Source organism: Lithobates pipiens, unplaced genomic scaffold (assembly GCF_037356315.1).
Source record: "Lithobates pipiens isolate NorthernLeopardFrog02 unplaced genomic scaffold, aLitPip1_a1.2 Scaffold_3, whole genome shotgun sequence".
Taxonomy (NCBI): Eukaryota; Metazoa; Chordata; class Amphibia; order Anura; family Ranidae; genus Lithobates; species Lithobates pipiens.
The window spans coordinates 134901997-134918489 of NW_027507790.1; the positions used below are offsets into that span (position 1 = coordinate 134901997).

Consider the following 16493-nt stretch of genomic DNA (forward strand, 5'->3'; position numbering starts at 1 on the left):
GCCCTATGTCTCAGAGGCTGTCCTGGAAGACATTAAGAGAAAAAGACACCTGTCCACAGTAGCAATCAGATTCTAATCTGTCCACCATGGCCAAGACCAAAGAGATGTCCAAGGATGTCAGGGACAAGATTGCAGACATACACAAGGCTGGAATGGACTACAAGGCTATCACCAAGCAACAGTGCAATTTGCAAATGGAAGAACAAAATAACTGTCAATCTCCCTCGGCCTGTGGCTCCATGTAAGATCTCACCTCGTGGAGTTTCAACACAGCACAGGACAACTTCACTGCATCAAAGGAATGATGGACGGGGCCTGTGTACCCTCAAATCTTGGGTGAGAACCTCCTATCCTCAGAAAGGGCATTGAAAATGGGTAGTGGATGGGTATTTCAGCATGACAATGACCCAAAACACACGACTAAGGTAACTAAGGCAACAAAAGAATGTCTCAAGAAGCACATTAAGGTCCTGGAATGGCCTAGCCAGTCTCCAGCTCTTAATCCCATAAAAAATATGTGGAGGGAGCTGAGGATTCGAGTTACCAAACATCAGCCTCAAAACCATAATAACTTGGGAGAATCTGCAGAGAGGAGTGGGACAAAGTCCATCCATGAGATGTGTGCAAACTTGGTGGCCAACTACAAGAAATGTCTGACCTCTGTGATTGCCAACAAGGGTTTTGCCAACAAATACTAAGTCATGTTTTGAAAAAAGGGTCAAATACTTACTTCACGCATTAAAATGCAAATCAATTTATAACTTTTTTGAAATTTGTTTTTCTGTTTTTTTTTTCTTGTTATTCTATCACTCACTGTTAAAAGAAAACCTACCATTAAAATCATAGACTGATCATTTCTTTGTCAGGGGGTAAACATACAAAACCAGCAGGGGATTAGAGAAACGTCTCGGTGTCTCCAGATTAAAAGCCTTCCCTTGTATATATGGGTGGTGGCCTGCCTTTGTATTGCATAAGCAGTCTTGGGTAAGCCCGGCAACATTAGCACATTTAAAATTTTTCCTTTGAAATTCTAGGCAGTTCGTTTATTTACACTTCGCATTAAAAAGGTCAAAGCTAAGGTAAGAAAGCATATTTCAAAGTAGCCAATCCTCAGAGGGCTTATCTACTTTGCCTACTTTATTGATAGGTACTCACCAATTATAGCTGAACAGTGTAAAAGCTGATCTCCAACTTAAGTTTTAGTTTAAATAGTTTGTTCGGGCCAAGCTGGCCCATAGAAACTATTTCCCTCAAAACATGCAGCCGCTGGGGTCTGCTGTATAAACTGTATGTTAAGTGCATACATTAAATTACCACAATGGTTTAACAAATGCATATTTTCAGTAAAAAATACAATAACTTTAGATAAAGTACACACAAAAACAATATTTTACCCACTTTTAGGTCAAATATAAAAACAGTGACTTAGCTTTGGGTAGATAAACATGTCATGCCTTAAAACTGTAAAGGTCTGTGAAACAACTAATCTGACATTTAAAAACATTGATAGGCAATGCTTTAAAAGCCATTATGGATCATAAGTTTAAGACCCCTTTCACACAGAGGGAGTTTTGCAGGCACTATAGCATTAGAAATAGCGCCTGCAAGCCGCCCTTAAACTGCTGCTTCATTGTTTCCAGCGTCAAAGCCCGAGGGCTTTCACACTGGAGCGGTGCGCTGGCAGGACGTCAGGAAAAGTCCTGCCAGCAGCTTCTTTGGAGCAGTGAAGGAGCGGTGTCTTTAACACTCCTCCACCGCTGCTCCCCACTGAAATCAATGGGGCAGTGCTGCAATACCGCCGACAAAACGCCGCTATTGTGACATATTGCGGGCAGTTTTAACCCTCTCTCGGCCGCTAGCAGGGAGTAAAAGCGCCCTGCTAGTGGCCGAATTGCGCTGCAAATCCCACGGTAAAACGCTGCTAAAAATAGCAGCGTTGTACCGCCGACGCCATGGGCGGCTTGGTGTGAAAGCCATCTAAAACCTTTTTTTCAGTAGAAAGGGATTAGATTCTTATTGTTGCCTGTGACCATGTTATGAAGATTAACTCTATTTGTCCTACCGTATTTACCACTAGTATTGAAACAGAAAGCAAAAGAAAATCCCTTGGCTTGTCCCCATAAAAGTTAGGCAGGTTTTCCAGCATCCAACTTGCATGACATGCAAGTGTGACCGACTGTCAATGGAGCTGGTTCACACTTATCCAGGGCAGCCAGTCTTGATTGAAAAATGGTCATGTGCATGCTTAGGTCCGGTTCAGGTGCCAATTCAGGCTAAAATGCAGACCTGAATCGCACCGTATGCCAGGCACTAACCCACAGCCGCACATCTGTGAACTCAGCCTAAAAGCCATCAGAGTGGCCTATTAGCTGCTGGATTGCTTTTACAGGTGACAGAAGAGGTTAGTCGACTTCACCGCCTTATCACTGAGATCATAAAGGACGGGAAGGTCCCCAATGGGCTCTGTGGTACAGAAAACAGGAAGCAAGATAATTTTCCCATTTCCCGGATGTAAACAGCAGCATTTTTAAATGGGCAAAGCATCTGAAAACATTGATCTTGGTGTGATCAGATGCTTTTAGGGTAGAGTGTGACAAATTGCAAAACACACCATTTTATTTACTGGGGCCACTGCTAAAATATTATATATATTTATATTTGGGTGTTCTAAATAATTTTGCAGCAAAAATTACAAATTTGTATCTGTAAAAAAAAGGCCTGGTCTTCAAGTATATGTAACATTTGTAAAGCAATAGTCATCTGCCAGAGTAGTCAAACCTGACGATTGGGTTTACGCATGTATGTGCTTGTAACATGGGGGAGGGGTAGTATGTGTAAATGATGCAAGTGAAAGGGTTAATAGTGGCCCGTGGCAATCTACTATAAGCATTGTTGACCCCTGCCTTTATTAAGAGCAGACTAGAAAGTCCTTGACACTACTAACCTTGAAAAAAAAAGAATACACTTCAAAGAGCACACCGATTATTAAGGGTAAAGGGATAGTCAAATGCTTGTATTCCGTTACCTTTGTTCAACTGATAGTACAACACAGATATGCAAAACATTCTACAGTTATGAAAGAGTTTCCAGTAACTCGCTCACCATAGAAGTTACAGATCTAGCATCTTCCTCATAATTTACTACAGGGGGAGGTTCCTTCCCTTCATTCTCTTGCACCTTTTGATCCAGAAGCTCCTTTTGAGCAGTTAGTTTTGTTTCTGTGCATTTCAGATGTTGGACTGTCTGTTTAAGCTCTTCAAGTGCTTGTTTCCGACTCAAGAGAAGCACAATACTAAAAAAAAAAAAAAAAATTGGAAAAATATATGTTGAATTAAACGAAGAACTAAAAATATAAATAAACTAAAACGGTAACAGGTCTAATTACAAATGGTTTATAAATGGAAGCTATGCAGTACAACACATTACATCAAATTTTAAAGGCTCTATGAATGCGCAGACAGTGGCAAGAATCACTTCAATTATCCAGTCAAGTGAAGTGTGTGTAATTTCAATCATTTTCAGTGTCTCTAGACTCCAGGTGCTACTTGCAGTCAGGCTATTCAAGTCTGCCTGCAGTAGGTACTGCAATCTGAGCAGACAGCATTTACAGCCCACTCTTTGTGCCATGGTGAAGTGACTCCCGTGCGCATGCATGACAGTGACGTCACCTCAGCTCGGTCATTTAAAAGGCCGAAGATTCAGTACCTAGGAGAACCAAGTTAAAATAGAAGTGACGGGGATAAAGGGGAAGCCACGACAGCCCAGAGGTGGAGGGCTCCATATGTAGGCAAGTCTCTTATGCCGCGTACACACGATCGCACGTTCCTACAACAAAATCCGACGGATGTTGGCTCAAACTTGTCTTGCATACACACAGTTGCACAAGGTTGTCGGAAATTCCCAACGTCAAGAACACGGTGATGTACGACGAGCCGAGAAAATTGAAGTTCATCAGCCAGTGCGGTTCTTCTGCTTGATTCTGAGCATGCGTTGAACGTTGTGCGTCGGAATTGTGTACACACGATCTGAATTTCCAACAATGGATTTTGTTGTCGGAAAATTTGAGATCCAGATCTCAAATTTTGTAGGACGGAATTCTGATGGAAAATGTCAGACGAAGCCTACAAAACGGTCGGAATTTCAGACAAAGAGCTCCCATCAAACATTTTCCATCGGAAAATCCAACCATGTGTGCGTGACATTATGATGTATTAGTATGCCGTGCATACCAGTACTTCATGGCTTAGACGTGCGGAGAGGGTGCTTTTTTTCTTCTTCAGGAAACTATACTACTCCTTTAATGTGATTGTAAAGTCTTGTTCCCTCCCGATTGGCTGGCTGACTTTGACAGCAGTGGGAGCCAAAAGCGCTGCGTTGCTGTTTCAGCCAGAGTGTCTTATACAACATCGCTGGAGAGATGGGTCTCAGGTAAGAATTAAAAGGGGCAGCTGCAGACAGAAGGCTGTTTATCTTAATGCATAAAATGCATTAAGATTAAAAAAAAAAACTTCTGCCTTTACAACCACTTTAAGCTTAAAATTAAAAGATAAGTTCACCTTTAGTAACATGTTACACCCATATTCAGGGTGTAACATGTAACCTGTTACAAAAGCACCAGACCCCCACCCCAAGTGCCAGTTTTTCCATTGGAATCTAGATAACCTACTTTTCAAAGGTTTTTGATGCAGAATAAAAGCACTGCACTGCATGGTGCGAAGTCCTAACTCTCGGTAAACTGAACAAAAAAAAAAAAAAAAAGCCAAAGGGCCATTCACACCACATGCAGTCCAGTTGACTTTTGTCTGCATCAAAAATGCATGGAAAGTTGGTTATATGGATTCCAATGACATTCACACCAGTTTGGTCAGTTCCAGAAAAAAAAAAACTGCACTGAAATGTAGCCGAAAGGAAATAAAATGTGTCAAAAATCCGCTGGAACGCATCTAAAACATACCATAACCAAGTACAGTGGAAAAAACAAACAAAAAACAAAACAAAAAGCATCTGGAGTGCATCGGGAAACATACACCAAAAACACACCAGCATGTGTCAAAAACACATTAAAAATGCACATGCAGAAATGCATTCGGGGATCTGTAGTGTGGTTTTTGTGGTGTGAACCAGCCCTTGGTTCACACCACATGCAGCGCAGTGCTTTTGTTTCTGCAGCAAAAACGCATGGAAATTAGTTTACATGGGTTCCATTAGCATAGTTCCCACCAGTGCAGTGCATTCCAGTGCTTTTCAGTTCCAGAAAAGATAAATACAACATGCTGCTTTTTTGCTGCACATCATTGGAACACTGTAAAATTCATCAAAAATGCACCGGACCCAGTGCAGTGAAAAAAAAAAAAGAAAGAAAGATGTAAAAAAAAAAAAAAAAAAGTTACCATGCTACATTGGAAGGATGCCACCCCCCCATCCCCAACGATTAAAACTGTACACCGAATTGTTAATGGGGAACTTCCCAAGTTTAAATTGATATACAAAAGTAGAGCATGCTCAAAAAAATATAAATAAAAAAATGTGGCAACCATGGATGGATGTTTTTAACTAATTTTGGGGTACAGTCCTGTCCTCACAATTGAACCGATCTGCCAGGTCCTTTACCCGCCATCAATTTTAGTGGTTGTATGGGTACTGAGAGAGACTACGGCTGGAATATCATTGTACTTCACTGGTCGTATTGGTCGAATAGATTATTTTTGACCTTTTACTATGTATTATGGGTGCCTTCGTAAGGTACTATTTTGTTTGTTGTGTTTTATGAAAATTTGTAAACACCTTAAAAAAAAAAAAAACAACACGTGCATGCAGAAATGTATCTGGAATGGATATGGAGGACATTTTTGTGATGTGAACTGGCACTTATGTAGTGGCCATAACCTTGGCTGTGCGGCCTTGACTTGTTGGGCTTACCAGTAACCTTCTCTCGACCTACTCTTCCACATCTAGGGGTTCCCAGGGTTGATACCGAACAACTTGAACACTGACACAGATGAAGTCCTGTTTAAAGGGTTTTATTTTGCGGTAATAACTTCCAACTAACACAGTCTCTTAGGGAACAGAGGGCACGGGTGAAGAAATCAGGCACCTTGAACTGCAGGTCTAGCAAAGTCTCTAATTCCACCCACAGAGTAGCCACTCGCAGCTGGGTACTTCAAGGCTGAACAGATCTCTAGTCAGAGATCATGGCAGTCAGCACGTTGACTCAAAACTTGAAACAGTCCCGTTAATATGGACAAGTTGTAACTAAAAGGTGAACAGGAACCTTTTCCTCAGTACCTGGAATGTTACCCGTCTCCTCAATGGTACTAGAAAAGCGTGAATTTGTCAATGGCACTTCCCAGGATGTTACTTGCCGGCCCTTCTCCGAAGAGTCCTCCCCCGGTCACTTCCACGAGCTGTGGTGCCTCTCCAAGCCGAGAGCATATCCAGACATCTTGAATCCTCCCTCAGTTACAGTGCCTCGGACCAGCCGAGTCCGAAACTCGGGAATAGACAGATCCCTACCCCAGACCAGACAGGTCTATCAGGGGCCTTCCACAGGAACATGTTGCGGGGTATCGAACACCCCGTGACCGGGACCCCTCACGGGGCTACCCCAGTCCTGAAACCAGAAAAGACCCAACGGGTCTCAAAAACTCCTCTCCCAAAACACGTGACCCACACTCCTTAAGTACCCCTTCCCAGACTCCTCAGTGGGCTCCATCACTCCCACTGATTGGTTCCGAGCAGACTGATACTTAAACATCCAACCAGACCTGGTTCTAGCCTGTCATGTGCACCTCACCGTTCACATGACCAGGCAGAACTTCCAAACACTGCCTGGCCAGACTGGTGTTAAGACCTAACCTACACAATCAGCCCTCAGAACCCCACTGTTCTGAGGCAAAAACTAAATTTACATGCGTGTGACATTCTGTCCAAAATGTCATCCGCTAAACTTAAATAAAATGCATGAAAACAATAAGGTGCTCAAAGCTTTATTGTTCATTTTATTGTTAAAACTGTCTTAGCCTCAGTAGTAAAGCGGAGTTAGCAGAGATCGGACAACTCCTACAGAGTCAAAACTATAATTCTGAAATCAGAAAGCACATTCCCCTTGCTAATTGGCGAGCTCTAGCTCTGACTCAGCTAGGGGTTTGCTGGATATCAGCAAAGGAACCACTGCTTTCATACACAGATCAAGGGTCCCTCTATGCAGCATGCTGGCAAAAAGGGACAGGCTACAACCACTCAGGCTGTGGCTGATTTTTAAAGAAAAACAAACTATAAAGACATAGCACACATTTTATTCTAAAGCACTTGGAATGTATTTAGCTCATTTAAACTGAAAGAGAGAATCTACATCTCATAGTTCAGTTTTATTTGCTAATTGGGAATTGTTCTTTAATACAATATATACAATATACTCACAAAATAAAGTATGATTCCTCAATGAAATAAGTGAGAAAGAACAGAAAAGACAGTGTTGCATGACTAGACCAACCACCTGTTGTGCAATACAAACTAGACACTTACTCAGACTTTTTTTCACAGGCGTTAGCAGATTCTTCAATATCTTTCTCTTTTTCAGCCAGGAGTTCCTCTTTGTTCACAAGTGACAGCTGCGTCTGTGCAAGCTCCTCAGATGCTGTTTTCAACCTATAAAATAGATTGTGATGTATTCTGGAGATGACACTGAGGGCAACCCGAAACAAGTAAATTGAGCCAGACATCAAATCTCCGTCCACAAAGGTGGCATTTAAACAGAAAACGATAAATCCTATCAAGTTTTAAACAAGAACCAGCAGTAGCTTCCACATTTCATTCTAACAAGGTCACTGGCTAAGAAGCAATAGATATGATCTAATGGGATGGTTGGCAGTCTAATAAATAGCCCAATAAGCTAGCACCTTCCAAATGATAACTTAAAATAAACCCAGCTTGCTCTTTAAACCAATAATGAATGATACAGGTTCCTATCAAATTTAAAACTACTTCCACATTAAATTAAAAAATGTAAGGCTAATTGAAAGGGTACACTCCAACTACGGTTTATTGGAAGGACTGCAAGTGCCAATAAATTACTGTTGCATGAAACAGTCAAGTATCTTTATGCTTCCCATACACAGCTTCATGCTGTGTATGGGAAACTTTTTCGCTATACAGCTAAACACACCTTAAAGGCAGAGTTCAGTTTTTTGTTTTTTTTCCAAATTCGAGCTCCCCAATGTACCAATATAACATTAATGCACTTCTTTTGCAAAAATAAAAGAGCTTTCCATTTATTCTACCCACGCCTACCTCACAGTTTATGGCGGTTTAAAAACACAAATACATTACTTCTGCCTTACTTCCTAAACAAACTTTAGGTCATGACACAGGAAGGCGTTGACCAGCTGACCTCATTAGCACACAGCCTCCATCATCTACCATCAGCTGGTCTGTTCAGGAAGTAAGGTAGAAGTAATGGAGCAGTGTTATTAAACAGCCATAAAGAGAGTGAGGTAAGGGTGTATAGAATGAATGGAAAGCCGTATTATTTTTGCTAAAGTAGTACATTAATGCTATATTGGTACATAAAGGTGCTGGAATTTATAAGAAAAAAAGGGGGGAGGGGGACTTAGCCTTTAACATAAGGGATTCAGTCTCGAGCATACTCTTCCTGGGGAAATCTCAAATACCTTAGGTGCACATCTGATGCTTGCGCATGCACCAGAACCAAATGGTGCATTTTGTTTTACATTATTAGGTAATCTACTAACAGATAGGGGTGTTGAATATAATTGGCGCACCGCGGTACAGCCTTGTTTGATTCTGTATTGATGCAGAGATCAGCTGAATCACTATGTGCGCAGACGTCATCGCGGCTCCTCCCCCTTGTCACTTTCATCTTAATGGCCGTGAGGAACCATGCTGTGTGCACATGATGGTGGGGACATGAGAGCCGGAGCTAAAGGGTGGCTTGGCCTGTCTGTGCCGGCGCTGCAGCTGATGAGAGTGGCAGTGGAGGCGACTGGGCTTGTGGAGCTGAGGGCTGAAGGAGGGATCCCTGGGTGACTGAAGGAGAGGAACAGGGCTTCTGGGTGGCTGGGGGAGCAGCAGAGGACCCCTTGGTGGTTGGGGGGGAAAGGAGAGGACCCCTGGATTGCCATTTGGAGAAGGAGAAGGTCCCTGGGTGGCTGGGGGAGAAGGAGAGGTCCCTTGGTTGTTTGGAGAAGGGGAGAGCCCCCAAGACAGCTGGGGGAGGAGAAGGCCCGCAAGGTTGTTAGAGGAGGAGGAGAGGGCCCTGGGTAGTTGGTTGTACATTGTGTGCTAGCTGCTAACGAATCATACAGTGCCCACTGTATTTTGTTATTAATGTAGATATGAAAGCATGTTCCCCAGCTGGCTGTCAAACTGCCCGATGCCCCCCCCCCCCCCCCCCTCAGTTTCCACTGTCTCTCGCCTAATGCATCCCCCTACCCCCCTTTTATAGGTCTCAAAATGCTCCCGGTCACTAACCCCAGATCATTCAAAATCCACATCAGACACACATGGCTCCCAGACCATTCCTCTTCCACCTCCCTAGTCAAACTAATGGGCAACGCATAACAACCACCCTCACCCGCCCCACCTCCATTCAGTCTCCAACCTCAATCCCCCATCGAATAATATTTGTGGACCCTTCCAGCCTTCCATGCTTACCCTCAGATTGTTACATCCTTTCTTCCTTATTCATGGATTCCTCCTTTCCTATCCCCAGACTCTTCCATTCTCTATCCATGCATTTCACCATCTTCCAATTCTTATCCCTTGACCCCTCCACCCTTTAGTTCCTATCTCCAGAAACATCCATTCTTCCATTCCAATTCATGTTTTCCTGAATCCCTGAAATCTTCCTCACTGTCTCTGGTCTCATCTCTTGCAATGCAATCAACAGCTGCAACAAAAGTGAGTAAACCCCTAAGTGAAAAGTTGCCCAATTAACCATTTTTCCTCCCACCCAATTAGCCATTTTCCTCCTTGGTAGGGGTGTACTCAGTTTTATATTTTGCATTTCTTCAGTGTTGTCACATAAAAAAGATGTAATAAAATATTTACAAAAATGTGAGGGGTGTACTCACTTTTGTGAGATACTTTATATGATGAATTTTGAAGACATCAGTATTACAAGAATGACAGGGGTGAGTCCAGTATGAGATGAACCTTTTGCAAATAGGGGCATCTGACAGCTCCCTTTGGCCAACTGTGAGGAAGAGCAGGACACAGGCAGTTCAAGGGGGCCAAAAGAAGAAGTAGATGCAGTTCCATTGAAGCTGCCAGAGGTGGAAGAATGTCATGGTGAGGTAAAGCAGAGGTTCTTCACGGTTGGAGGGAGGATTTGCCAGGCAACATGCTTCAGAGGAACTACTCCTTTGGCAAGCCCAGAGAGTATGCTATAATGCAATAGTTATTTGTCACAGAGGCAGAGGAAGATTTTATTTTTCAATTACAAGCTTCCTCAAAAGGATATTAGGTCAAATAAATATTTTGCAGTGCTTAACTTTTGTGCTGTCCAGTAACTAAACAGAACAGGCTCAGGAAAGTAGTAAAGCCCCTCAGGGATCTCAAACTTGCAACAGCCCCTGCATCAGCCACAGGCTGTTCTAGTTTTAAAGGCCAAGTTCACCTTTTCTAATGTCCATTCTGCCCAAGCTATCCCACTCTGCCTCTCTCTCAATTATCTAGTCCACAGAAGCTTTGAGTTTTCACCTCTCTGTTCAAAATGTAAAAAAAAAAAAGCTTTCAATGCCCCGACTTCCTGTATCATATGACCTTCCAGGAACTTAATATTCCTTCCACACACTGCCATATTGCATCACAGAATAGGGCCCATTTTACCATTCTGGACCATATACCTATACCACCTTTTTACACCAACTTCCCTACCTCTTTCTTTAAGGTGGCCATACACCATGCAATCTGATTGTGCAATCTCCTTTAGATCTACCACACACTATGTTGTGCAAGGGCCTGCCTGATTTAGTATAATATAATAGGGTCCACCTATGACATAGTTTTGGTATATTTAAAGGAAATTGCACAAAGATTGCATAGTGTATGGCCAGCTTTAAACAAGTGCATGGGAGGGAGACATTAAGCTGTCTATGTTATTGTAATCCAGGTCCTGCTCAGGGAGGGGAAGGGTGTAAACACCAATTTCACTTTCAGGCCTTATTCACCAAACGTAGTGGGAGCGCACTTTTTTTGGTGCGAGTATCCTTCAACGTGCATATTGCAGTGCACTGATATCAATGGGCTGCCCTACGAGGAACAAACAGAACCAAGTAGCTCATGGCGCATTTTGGCACGTTGTGGTTTGTATTTTTTATCCTGCGTTTGGAGTGCCATTAACAATTAATGGTACTGAAAGCACAACTAGTTCATTTTAGGTGTATAAAGGTGGCCATACACTATACAATCCAACTACACAATCTCCTTTAGATTTACCAAAACTTGATTTGAGGACGGCACACCTATTTATCCAATCACTCTGTATCCAAACAAGCATTTTGCAATATATAGTTGATGGTAGATCCAAACGCGATTGTATGATCAAATTATATAGTGTATTGTGAGCTTTACAGACTTCCAGGGACACAATTTTACTTCTAGAAATCCATTGTGCTCCTAACTTCCTTACTGTTCTAAGCGGACATGTTGCTTTACTGCCCTTAAAGTCCAATCAATGCTCTTCAGACATGCTCAACTACAAAATATCTCCCTCTCATCTCAATGACTTAAGAGGGAGGCATCCTGCCTGAATACTTATTCAATGCCGACAACACTGCTTGGAATTTCAGTGCAATAGAGGCAGTGTTGCCAGCTTATTACAGAAAGTTAAAAGTTAACAGGATTTCTTACAGGACTAAAATGTATATATCAGATATTATAGTGCAGAGATGTACTGTAAATATCACCCACCCCCCCCCCTTCCAAGGCATACACCTTAAGGTCAATAAACATCATCATATTTTCATCTGTACTTTCAGGCTGCTCAGATATAAGCGATGCAGGTCACGTTGACCACAGGCACTGAGAATTTGTGTCTCCTGCCTCCTCTCTCCTCTAGATAATTAACAAAATGAACACAACACAGGGCTGTGTGTTTTTGAATGACCTGGAGGAGAGGGAGGCAGATATAAAACCACAGTGTTGGCTTTTGAGACCTTCAGCGGTTATATCTGAGCAGTTTGGAAGTACAGCCAAATACAGTTATGGCTAGAAGTACAATGTCCTGAATTGAGGGGAAAAAAAATTATACCACTTTAGGCGAAAAAGGAAACCCTAGGCTGAAGCATGACCTTATACTTGTGGCCTAACAGGAAAGGCCACAGGATATCGGCCATGGATGCAGCATCCAGAGAGGGAAAGAAAACGCTTTTGTTTTGTGGAGGAGAAGCAAAATGAGGGGGCTACTTGGAGTCTACAGCTGGGAGTATAGTTGCATACCTCTTAATGGAGTCAAAATCTAGGGCTAGTGAAGAGAAACTCTGGGGGGATACCAGTTGAGTACTCCCTTAGTGAGGCTCTGCCAGGGCATGCCTGGTCTACACAGAGAACCTGGAGAGACAGACGGACAGGGAAGCTCCTGCACCAAGCATGGCAGCCTGAAGGAAGAGTATCAAAAAGTGCAATGCTCCTATTGGTCTGGAGGAAGAACAAAGAACTGATGCGCATAGTCATGTGTGGCTTGGTTAATAATGCGTTTCCTGTTACAGGTGAGAGAAGCTCTCTCTCTCTCAGATGTGGCCCTGGAAAAGAACTTGAGAAAACTCAAACTGAGAAAAAACTACAGGATCTAGGACGTAAAGCAACTAATTCATAAAAATAAAAAAATCCATGAAGAGGATTTTCTAGTCCCTTTCTCCCACTGCCCACTACAGGACATGGTACTAATGTAGGGACAGGCTAATCCAGTCACTGAGCAAAATCTTATTCTTTGCAGGGAACAGTTTGTTTTCAATATTTATTTTAGTGAAAGGGATGCTTTAAACATAGGTGCAGTGTCTTCTGGTTAACATTAGTAGTTAATTGACTAGTTTCAGTAAGTGCATGGAAATGTTCTTTAATGGGCCCCAAACTCACACACAGCACAGCAAAAAAAATTGTTCAAACAGGTTTATATAAAAGAAAGAAACACAATAAATCATTCAAGCATGAACATTACAGTTTTTTATCCTCAATGAAAATCTTCTCTTACATTGAATTTAGGCTGTCTGCAGTGAGACTGTTCCACATGATTTCATTTGCCTGCAGGTTTTCAATCTCTTCTAATAATGACACATCAAATTCAATATCCTCTTTCTTCAACTCTGGTGACCTATTATATACAAGGAATTAAAAGAAATCAAGAACATTTTAATTAGTCATTTGAATTAGAATAGAATATTAAAAGATTTGCTGAAGCATCATCCAGTGTGTTTTACTTGAAAGCTAGATAGACAGAGCAGGGAACAGTCCCAAGTAATTTCAGAGCCCAGATATTATTAACTCATATCTATTTTGTGGACCACAATGGGGCAGAGGTCTCTCACAGAACATAAAAGTAATTCTATCCTATGCTCAAGATCACAAAAAGTTGTTTCCAAAAGCCAAACAAAAATTCAAACTACATTATCGTCTTACCCTGTATTGAGTGCCTATAACTGTCAAAATATTAGAACAAGGAGGGGTACTACAGAGCTTTTTGCAATGTTGGGAAGGTACAAGGCACAATTACAGTGCATCCCACAGCAGCTTACAACACAGAGGTCACAAGGCACGTAAGCAGTGTGTTAAAGTTTACTTATAGAACGAACGTCATTGTAGTCAAGGCTATGAAACGTCATCCTCCTAGGCCAGTGATGGCGAACCTTAGCACCCCAGATGTTTTGGAACTACAGTTCCCATGATGCTCATGTACTCTGCAGTGTGGTTGAGCATCATGGGAAATGTAGTTCCTAAACATATGGGGTGCCAAGGTTTACCATCACTGTCCTAGGCGGATCAGAAAGCTATCACAAGTCCTGCCTAAGCAAACTGTATAATACTATAGGAAAAAGATCTGTATCATTTACACTGCAGTTGCATGTGCTCTGCAAAATATGTAGCTTTACCAAATGCTATAATAAAAGTTTGCTTTGGCAGGACTTGTGATAACACTTAGATACACATTCTTGCATTCATACTAACATTTGCTTATGTTATTATTACACTGAAATTACCCATTACCATTTTACAGCCTGCCACAATAGGATTCATGAGAATACTCAGATATATATATTTATATTTACATTGCAGCGTTTATCCCGAATGCTGGGACACATCAGTGGACCCAACTGTCACCATTGAGTCATGTCTGTTCCTCCCATGTTCCCCTGGCGGTTTGCTATCGGCTCCAACACTTCCGTTACCGGGACAAATGCATCCTGTGGCCGCTTCTAGGGGATCACTTTTTGGAACCTCAACAAAATATGTTGTATGCGATATGTACTTGCATACTTTGTTTTTCTAGAGTTGCCACACCTAACGATCTGCTTCCAAAGAAGCGAGTAGTGGCTCGAGAAACGCGTCAAGTTATAGCTGCCAGTATAACTCAATTATACAATACCGTGCATATTTCAAGCAATTTGTCCTCATGCTAACAACTTGGCTTTTAGGTCTATGCATTTACTCAGGCTGTTACTATGTTTTACTCTAATTTGTTGGCCCCCAAGCTTGTCTCATTCAAAGTCCCATGGGCTATTTTCCTTTTGTTGCATTGTTTAGGGATTGAGGTATGTAATGGGTAGTATCAGACTTGTCTCTCTATTAATTATCAATTTCAGGCATTCAGCCACTTTGTAAAATGTGCTGGGTTACGAAGGATTAAATCCAACGATGTGCATGCCACCTTGGGGACTTAGCTGTTTAATTTACAGTTAACATTTTTACCAAGTGCTGGGAGCATAGCTATCACTACACTTATGGAGCTCAGCTTCTGGAGCTGCAGAGGTGCATGCACGTGCTGAGCCTGTACATCCTTCCTCCTCACAGAGCATTTCGTATTATTTGAACCTATCAACAAAACACAAAGCCTTCAATAAAAATACAGCAAAAGGAAGAAGCAAGCAGAGCTGCTGTGTGTGAGAAGACAGGGTATCTCCTGTCAGGCCACCAGGAATATAGCGACAACAGTACTCTCAACGCTCACCACAACAGTCGGTTGAAAATAAAAGATAGACCTTGTTGGATTTAACTCATAGTAAGCCAGCAGATTTTACATAGTGGCTGAATTCCTGGGATTCAGGTTTAAATCCCAGTAAAATAGACCTAAATCAAGCACAGCTACTTGCTTGTCTTCTTGGCGTTAAATGTTGGCCCCCATGTAAGTCTATAGATAATTCTTTACCCAAGAGTAGTGCAGAGACTGAGAACAGGGCTCAGAAATTGTTCACCCCAAAATGAAATCCCCAGCATAGGGGGAACTGGACGCGAAGCAGGGAAGAAGTGTGGAGGTTGAGCTCCACACAGACAAAAACGTATCCACTGCCATCCCTGGTCAAAATCGCCCAGGAGAAAACGCCATCATGACTGATAGCATCCAGGCCTCCTGTGTTGCTCCTCGGCGAACCATTCGCTGGAAGGGGCTGCTCCTAGTAGCATGGAGGCTCTCCTCTGTTTTACAGGACACCCGACGCCATCTTGGGGCCTACAGGCACACCGGACCTCACTACCCTCCGCCACAGCACTCCCGGAGTCGCGCGAAAGCCTCACCCGAGGCCATCATCAAAACCACTGCAGGACATAAAGAGCCAGTGCGGCAGAGAATTGCCACCTGTCGGCCCTCTTGGACAGCTCAGACAGGCTCCATCTCAGGCTTAAAGACCCGGCCTCCTCCATCCCTGGGACGCAGTGAGTAACCAGAAAGCAACCCCCCCTCACAATCAGAACTCCCAGCAGAGATTAAGTTAGTGGGATCCTGCCCTTTATTCTGAACTAGAGGGCCCTGGGCATACACGGAGCAGAGCTCAACTGTGCGGCCTCCTGTACTAGGAAAATCCAAGGCTTCAGCCTATCCACCGAGGACGGCGGACATCTTGCTACTCTTAGTACACCCTACCCCTTCTTAACTTGCTCTGCTCGGGTTATACCCACTAGCGCCAGATCTGACACAACCCTGGGACTACTTCACACACCACACTGTCGCTAAAGCCACCAACTAGCTGGCATACTCAAAAATAGTGGCAATGGCCTGGTGAGCAGCGTACATGGCTGCAATGTAAAAGAGCCCTGGCGACCCGAGGGGTCTGAGATCTGAAAACAGACCACAAAGACGAATATGTCAACACACTTAAGGAGAAGTACACAGCCATACCCTCTGCTCTTTAGGGACCCCTAAAAAAAAAAAAAAAGGCCTCACCCGCAAACCTAAGCAAATTTAAATATTGCGGAGGTGGCAGGAATTCCAAAATGGCACCGCCACAGAGGAACAGCATTGTAGAAGACATGGAAGACTATGAAGT

At 42.9% G+C, this 16493-nt stretch overlaps 1 protein-coding gene across 4 annotated transcripts in view; it reads right to left on the minus strand.

Moving 5' to 3' along the window:
- Positions 1 to 16493, minus strand: part of FER (FER tyrosine kinase) — a 491045-nt gene that overhangs the window by 355896 nt on the left and 118656 nt on the right. For all 4 annotated transcript variants that reach the window (XM_077462310.1, XM_077462308.1, XM_077462309.1 and 1 more), the window contains 3 exons: positions 13211 to 13330; positions 7525 to 7647; positions 3103 to 3292 (listed from right to left, as the gene is read on the minus strand). In XM_077462310.1, coding sequence (XP_077318436.1) covers positions 3103 to 3292; positions 7525 to 7647; positions 13211 to 13330 — 433 coding nt within the window. The remainder of the gene's footprint in view (positions 1 to 3102; positions 3293 to 7524; positions 7648 to 13210; positions 13331 to 16493) is intronic.